Genomic DNA, 9,088 nt, shown 5'->3' with positions numbered 1-9,088 from the left:
TAAAAAAAATAAAAAAAAAAAAAAAAAAAAAAAAAATTAAGTATAAATTTGAATNACTAGATATATATATATATATACCTAAAAGACAACTTTTCAATATAATAATTTATATAAAAATAAAAAAATAAAATAGGTGAAACACGTTGATTGTTAATTTAAAGAAAATAAAATTTTCTTTAAAAAAAAAAAAAATTCTAATTTTTATTCTATTTTTTAAAAATTAAACGAATATGCATAGTTAATACATACATTAATAATTTTTATTTTTAATCATTTACATAACATTTCTCACTTTTCTAGCACTTGTAAAAAAACACATTTATACATTTATTTTTAATACATTTTTTATTTTAACTATATTTTTAAAATTATTTTATTTATAATTAAATTTGTTTTTTCTTTATAATTGTTGTGAATTAAGTATATTTATAATTCTTTCATAAATAGAAAATATATGAAAATATAATATATTTTATATATTTAACTATTTTCAGTGGATTTTTTTAATAAATAAAATTTTTTTTCCTTAATACAACTTATTTTCAAATTTTAAATAGCCCTTTTTTTTTTTTTTTTTTTTTTTTTTTTTTATATACAATTTCAGATTGTTAATTTTACATTTTTTTGACATTAACCCTGAAAATAATTTATTAATAATTTTTATAATATTTATTTTAAATTATATTTAATCAAATGCAAAAAAGAAAACATGTATTTAATTATATTATTAAAAAAAAGAAGAAAAATTTTAAATAAAATAATAAGAATCTAACTGAATACAAATTTAAGGAAAAGAAAAAAAAAAAAAAATAATAAAATAAAATAAAATAAAATTAAAAAAGACAAATATGAAGTTAATTAAATTTAAAGATTCTCATAAAAGGAAAATAGTTTTAAGTAAAAAAAAAAAAAAAATAAATAATAATTTTGACATGCAAAAGGAAGAAGAGAAAAAAGAATACAATAATTACGTTACAACAAATAGAAGAAGCACTAGACTAATACATCTAAATTATGAAAGAACAATCTTAGAAAAAAAAAATAAATATAATAAAAATGAAAAACAAAGTGATAAAAAGAAACATTTGAATAATGGTAAAATGAATGATTCTGTAAGTAATTATAAAAAGGGAGAATTATCAAATCGCAATAAAGATGAGACATCAAATAACAATAAGGAAAAACCATCAAAAAATAATAAAAGAAAAACGTTCAATAAAAGTAATGGAATTTTGTCTATTAGAAAGAAAAAAAATATATTAGAAAGTAATAAAAGAAATGTATTAAATAATAATAAAATAAAAACAGTAAGCGATAGTAAAGAAAAAATTCAAAATGACAATAATAAAAAAAGGAAAGTAAAAATTGATAAAAAAAAAGAAATCAATTATACCAATAATAGAATAAAAAAACAAATGAGAAATAAATCAAAAAGCAAAAAAATAAACAAAAAAATAATTGATAAAAAAGCAACGAGTAAAAAAATTAGTAAGAAAAAAGTCATACGCAAAGACCTCTTGAATTTGAAAAGCAGTAATACAAAATATTTTAGAGATTCAAAAAATAATATTCAAAAAAAATATTCAAAAAAAGTAAATTCTGGAGTTTTATTAAATAAAGGAGAAATCAATGTAAGTTGTTTATCTAAATTTAAAATAAAAAAAAAAAATGTTTATGATGATAGAGTTAAAATATTAAATAAAGATAAAAATGTATTGCAAAAATGTGATATTATTACAAATACAGATTTAAGTAAAAAAATTAAAAAATCCAATGATTGTTTTTTGGAAGATAATTTCTTACAGAAAAAACTAAAAAAAAGAAAATTAACAACAGTAACTAATAATAATAGTAATAATAAAATTAAAGAAATAAATAAATTCATAAAAGAATTTATAAAAAACAATAATTTAAATAAAAATTATTTACATAATAATAAATACAACATATATAGCCATGGTAAAGGAAATGTATTTTACTATTTAGAAAGAATAAATTATAATAAAGAAAAAAAAAGTACAAATAATAAAATAAAGTTAAATGTTATATCAGAAATAATAAAAATAAAAAAGAAAAAATTTATAATAGGTTCATCAAATAAGAAATGTGATTTAGTTTTGAAAGGGAATATTGAAAGTGAACAATGCGAATTAATATGTAAATGTGTAGAAAAAAATATAAATAAGTCTAATGATAAGGATAGACAAATAAATAAATATAATTTATTTATTATTAATAAGTCATCTAGTAATAGTACAATATTAAATGATTCTATTGTAAATTTAGAACAGATAAAAGATGAAGACAATATATTTTTAGGAATAGACAATATATATAATAAAAATAATGCTAAATATATATATAAAGTAAAATATAATAAAACCGCTAATATTTTTAATTCAAATAATTTATATAATTATAAAGATGATAATGCAAATATTACATCTGATAAAAAAGAAAAAGGGAGAGTAAGTAAAATAGTGTCAAGCAATTTTTCCTTAAATAATCAAAATGGAAGAATAACAAATTCTCTAGAAAAAGAAGAATCCAATATAACTATATTAATATTTCTTATAATTGAAAATAATTATATTTTAAATGAACCAGTACATCATATAAATTATGTAAATTGCTTTTCTATTTTAAATAACACTCCTAAAAAAATTTTAGAAAATGAAAAACCTTCAAAAAATACTCCATCTGTTAGTAAAATGTTAAAAGAAGATTCTCCTAATACCAAATTTAATGAAAGTTTTCAAAAGATTAATAGTATTTGTCAGAGTAGAATATCCCCACTAGGTATAAAAGACTCAATTAAAAAAGAAGAAAAAATAAAAAGAATCTTAAAACATTCAGATTATTCTAAGGAACTTCCAGTAACATTACTAAATGCTTGTGCTGAATTATGTAAAGAAATAAATAAAAGTGTATCAAAAGATAATCCTAAATTAAGCAATTCTATTCATAAAAGTACCCTCTCTATGAATAATAGCTTTACACCACCAAATTACATTAATCATTCTAATAAAAAAGAAAACAAAAATGATCAATATTTAGAAAAAGATCAGAGTCATTTATATGGCATAAAAAATATGAATAACATATATAATATATTCCATAGTAATTTTAACAGTAATAATTATAATGAGAAAAAAGGTGAGGATAACAATAGAATTGATAATAATTGTAATAATAATGAAATTAATTCTAATAAAGACGAAGGAAATTATAATAATAAATTTAACACTGATCATCATTATAATAGTTGTAAAGATAATAGTAATAATAATAATAATGAAAACAATAATAATAATAATGAAAACAATAATAATAATAATGAAAGCAATAATAATAATAATGAAAGTAATAATAATAATAATAATAATAATAATAATAATAATGAAAACAAAAATGAATATAGTAATAATAATGAAGGCAATAATAATAATGAAAACAAAAATGAATATAGTAATAATAATGAAAACAAAAATGAATATAGTAATAATAATGAAGGCAATAATAATAATGAAAACAAAAATGAATATAGTAATAATAATGAAAGCAATAATAATAATAATAATGAAGACAAAAATGAATATAATAATAATAATGAAAACAAAAATGAATATAATAATAATAATGAAAGCAATAATAATAATAATGAAAGCAATAATAATAATAATGAAAACAAAAATGAATATAATAATAATAATGAAAGCAATAATAATAATAATGAAAACAAAAATGAATATAATAATAATAATGAAAGCAGTAATAATAATAATGAAAACAAAAATGAATATAGTAATAATAATGAAAACAATAATAATAATAATAATAACGAAAACAAAAATGAATATAGTAATAATAATGAAAGCAATAATAATAATAATAATGAAAACAAAAATGAATATAATAATAATAATGAAAGCAATAATAATAATAATGAAAACAAAAATGAATATAGTAATAATAATGAAAACAAAAATGAATATAATAATAATAATAATAGCAATGATTTTAAAACAATAAAAAGTCTAAATGTCTATAATGAAAGTATTTTAAATGATAAAATAGATATTAATGTATATGAAGAAAAAAAAGTTAGTTTGAACATTGATGAAAATATAAAATTTTCACAAAATAATAATACTGTTATACAAGAAAATAACTTTATAGATAAAACATCATTAAAAGGTAAAAACGAAGGAGGTGTAAATAGCGAAATGAATTATGTGAATAAAAATTGTGATGAACATAATAGTGTTCATTTACAGCCGACTGATTTATATTATAAAGTAAATTATGAAGATATATATTTTAAAAAAAACACGAAAGCTGAAGAAAAAGACGAGTCATATATTGATATGGATGATAATTTATATGTATCACCAGTAAAAAATGGGATAATCATAAATAGTAATAAATCTGTATTTTATGATTGTAAGGAAGAAAAAGTTGGTGATTTAACTCCTCATAAAAATAAAAATAAAGAATATTTAAAACCTTATGAACCCAATGAATTTTTAAAAACTTCTCAAAAAAATTTATTTTCATTTTTATATTCAAAAAATAACGAAAACATCTCAAACAATAATTTTATTTTATGTTTGAAAAACGAAGAAGGAAAGGAAAAATATGTAAAAGTAATAGGAGAAATAAAAGTGAAAAGAAATGCTAATTTTTCAAATATAAAGCATAACATAGATGTAAAACTATTGGATAAAACAATTGAATTTAAAACTTTAAATAATAAAAATGATTTTAAGTATGAAGATATATCGACAAAAAAATATTCTATCCATTTGAATGCTTTTTCTGATAAATTAGATGAAACAAAATTTAATGAATTTTCTGCATTACATTTGGATTATATTGACAACACTAATTTTTCAGATTTAGATACACTAGAATCATTTGAATTGAAAAAAATGTTATTTATAAAATATGAAGATCAGTGATCTTTATTTTAACACATATAATATTATGTATCTTTAATTTTTAATAATTTTTGTCATCTATATATACTAAAATACAAAAAAAAATATTTTAATTCATTTCTTAAATATGTTTTGTCCTAACTCTATTTTTCTTTTTTTTTTTTTTTTTTTTATGTTTTTAAATATATAAAACGTTCTTTTTTAATTTAGAAATCTTGTAAATTTTTTTTTACTTTTAAGATTTACGTAATTTATGTTTTTCGTATTTAATATTATTTATTTAGCATAAAATATATTTTAATTTACCTTAATTCATTATGAATAACCTTTTTAATTTTTATTTTATGCATTTTTTTTTTTTTTTTTTAAATTCAAAAATAACACAAAATAAAAACATAAAAAAAAAATAATTATTTTTTTGGTTGTTATCAAATGAAATATAAATATTGCCATTTTTAAAAGAATTTATTTTTTATATTTCTGATTTATCTTATAAATTTATTGAGAATAAATTTGAAAAACAATTAAAATTTTTTTTGAATAATTGTTATAAAATATTTATAAAAGAAAATATACATAAAAGAAAAAAAAATCATGTCGTTATGTTATTTTGACTTATATTCCTTACAACTACAAGCCAAACAAAAATTAAATTTATAATTTATTAAAGTTTTGCAAAATATAAAAAATTTTTAAGCTATTTACTGTAAAACATTTTTATGTAAAATATTATATATATATATTTTTTTTAAAATACAAGCCTAATGTTTGAAGATTATTCAATTAAAAAAAAGAAAGAAAATAAAAAACTTTAAATTTTGTTAATTTTGTTCATATCAAAAATGAATTAATTGTTATTTTATAAGATATATCTGAAAAGAAAATAAATTAAAAAATTTGAAAATGTTAGAAAAAAAAGGAAAATCAATTAAGAAAAAAAAAATTTTTAATAAGAATTATATTCACTTAAAAAAAAATAAGAAAAAAGCTAAGGGAAAAAAATGTTCTGAAAATGTCGACGAAAGGAGTCAATTACAAAAAGAAATTGATGAAAAATTAGAAAAATTAGTAGAGGAAAATAAAAGGAAACAATATAATGAACAATGGAAGAATAAATTTACAAAAAATAATGATTATAATGAAAAAAAAGATAAAAATGAATGTAATGAAGAAAAAAAAGAAAAAAAATATAAAAATAATCTAACCATAATTGATAAAAATGTACTAACTTCTCAAGAGTTTAAAACTCTACCAATAAGTAAAAGGACATTAAAAGCATTGAATGAAAACAATTTCATTTATATGACTAATATACAAGAAGTATCTATTCCAATTGTTTTATTAAATAAACATATTTATGCTCAGGCTCAAACAGGAACTGGGAAAACTTTATGCTTTTGTATACCTTTAGTTGAAAAAATGTATAGAAACAGCATTGATTGCTATAATAAAATTTTAGGTGGTTTAATAATAACTCCTACAAGAGAATTAGTATTTCAAATTTTTGAAGTTTTAAATATGTTAAATAAATATCATAAACTAAATATTTGCTGTGTTATAGGTGGAAAAAATGAAGAAAAAGAAAAATCAGTTTTTAGTTACGCAAATATTATTGTATGTACTACTGGAAGATTATTATATCATCTTGAAAATAATTATTTTTGCAATTTAGATTATTTAAGTGTTTTTATAATTGACGAAATAGACAAATTAATAGATAAAAGTTTTTATGATAATTTGAAAAATATATTGTTATATAAACCAAAAGAAAACTGTCAAATATGCCTATTTTCAGCAACCATATGCAAATTTTTGAATGTCATATTACAAACATTTAATATAAAAGATTACGAATATGTCAGTATTAACGATAATGATAAATATATAGAAAATAATAATGTTAAACAAATTTATATTGAATGCAACATATATGATAAAATCAACTACTTATATACATTTTTATTTTCAAAAAAAAATAAAAAAATTATTGTTTTCTTTTCTACTTGTAAACAAGTACGATTTATGTTTGAGGTTTTCAAAAAAATTAAAGTAGGTGTTATGAAATTTTTACAGTTACATGGAAAATTAAAACAAACTTCTAGATTAAACACATATCATTTTTTTTCAAAAAAAAAAAACTTTGTATGTTTATTTACAACTGATATTGCATGTAGAGGATTAGACTTTGCTTCAGTAGACTGGGTTATTCATTTTGATTTTCCTGAAAATGTTGAAACTTTTATTCATAGATCAGGAAGAACAGGTAGATTTACTAACATTGGTAATAGTCTTATTTTTTTAACAAGCGAAATTGATAATAAAAAAATATTTTTAAATGTGTTAAAAGAAAACAATATAGAAATTAAAGAAAAGTTTATCAAAAAACAAAAGTTATTTGATATTAACAACAAAATACATTCCCTAAATGCCGCTTTTGTTGAAATAAAATATCTAGCTAAAAAGGCATTAATCATATATTTAAGACATTTATACATTGTTATGAAATTTAAGGATATAAAGAAAATTGATTTAAACAAATTGGCATATTCTTATGGGTTAATTGAGTTCTCTAATTCAATGCTCGAAGAATTAAACTTAATTGAACAAAAGAAAATAGAAGTAAAAAAAAAAAAATCAAGATTAGAAAAATTTTTAGAAATATTAAAAAATAAAAAACAAAAAAAAAATAATGAATATAAAGAAGAATTAAAAGACGATACGAATAAATGTGACCTAAATAATAATATTGATAATAATAATGAATTTAAAATGGAAAATAAACAAAATTTAGATACATTTAAAGGAGACGTTTTTAAAATAAATAAAGATTTGCCAAATACGAATGAGAAAGAATCAGATGATATATTTATTCAAAAAAAAGTTGAAATTCAAGATAACATTCCGATAATGTTGCCAACTAAAAAAAGAAGAAAAAGGGTTAGAGTAGCCAAAACATTAAGTAATAGTGTTTTGTATGATGATAATGGTAATGAAATATTTGATGATAATATTAAATTTAGAATTTTAGTGAATGAACTAAATGAAGAAGAAAAACATGAAGAAAAAAACAGAGATGTAGAAGATAATATTGTTAGTGGAAAAGCATATATTGAATCTCTAAAAGAAAAAGTTAAAAAATATAACCAAAAGTTGAAAATAAAAAAACTAAGAAAGAAAGAAAACCTTAAACTAAACAATAAAGATGTATCTAGTTGCGATGAATATTCTGATCAAAAAGTTAATATTTGTAGTGATCAAAATGAACAATCTTGTGATTCAAGTAGCGATAGCCAATATCACAAGTACGAAGAAAATGTAAATGACCATTTTATTAAAAATAATGAAAATAAAAAACGTACGGAAGACTTAGATAAAATAAATAGGAATCAAAAAGACAATCTAAATGGTAATATTATTCAAATGCATTTTTCACATTTTTTTTTATATTTAGAAGTTTTCTTTTTTTTTTTTTTTTTTGCTAATTTCATTTATTATAGAATTAATTGTGTAATCTAACCATATTTTCTTTCTGTCAATTAATTTAATTAATTTTTTTTTTCTTTTTTTTTTTAGAAGATGTATCAGAGCTAGAGAATAGAGTGATGATGTTTTTATAATAGTAATCCCTTTTTTTTTTTTTTTTTTAATATTTTTAGTTCTAAACATTCTTATAGTATATTAAATAAAAACTCCATTGTATTATCTTTTCGTTTTTAATTGTTACAAAATTATATATTTTTTTTTATTTAAATAATGAAAACAAAAATTAAAATATACATATTTTATAAAAAAACTTTTAAATTAATTGGTTTATTCTAGTCTACATTAGTTTTTGTTTACGTTTATAAAAAAAAATTTTTAATTAGTTGGTTTATTCTAGTCTACATTAGTTTTTATTTACGTTTATAAAAAAAAATTTAAAATTAATTGGTTTATTCTAGTCTACATTAGTTTTTGTTTACGTAATATTACTTAATTAAAAAATTTCAACGCAATATAATTTTCTTTATAAGTTGTTGACGTTGTAAAATATTACTTAATTATTAATACTTGTATTTTCGCAAGTAATTTTTGAACTATTTTACAAATAAAAGAAAATTATAATGATAATATATATATCAATAAATATGCTTTTTCATTATAAGAAT

General features: G+C 17.8%; 2 protein-coding genes across 2 annotated transcripts; both read left to right on the top strand.

Annotated features, from left to right (window-relative positions):
• Positions 1 to 848: 848 nt before the first annotated feature.
• PGAL8A_00290800 (conserved Plasmodium protein, unknown function) lies at positions 849 to 4,961 on the top strand (the record flags this gene model as incomplete). The annotated part of the gene is made up of 1 exon (XM_028671906.1): positions 849 to 4,961. The coding sequence occupies one exon, from the start codon at positions 849 to 851 to the stop codon at positions 4,959 to 4,961; it is 4,113 nt and encodes a 1,370-aa protein (XP_028528512.1).
• An 882-nt stretch (positions 4,962 to 5,843) lies between these two features.
• PGAL8A_00290700 (DEAD/DEAH box ATP-dependent RNA helicase, putative) lies at positions 5,844 to 8,557 on the top strand (the record flags this gene model as incomplete). The annotated part of the gene is made up of 2 exons (XM_028671905.1): positions 5,844 to 8,346; positions 8,514 to 8,557. The coding sequence occupies 2 exons, from the start codon at positions 5,844 to 5,846 to the stop codon at positions 8,555 to 8,557; spliced, it is 2,547 nt and encodes an 848-aa protein (XP_028528511.1).
• Positions 8,558 to 9,088: the final 531 nt, after the last annotated feature.

This window comes from Plasmodium gallinaceum (assembly GCF_900005855.1).
Source record: "Plasmodium gallinaceum strain 8A genome assembly, contig: PGAL8A_v1_87, whole genome shotgun sequence".
In the NCBI taxonomy this organism is placed as follows: Eukaryota; Apicomplexa; class Aconoidasida; order Haemosporida; family Plasmodiidae; genus Plasmodium; species Plasmodium gallinaceum.
This window is presented reverse-complemented; position numbering and strand designations above follow the sequence as displayed.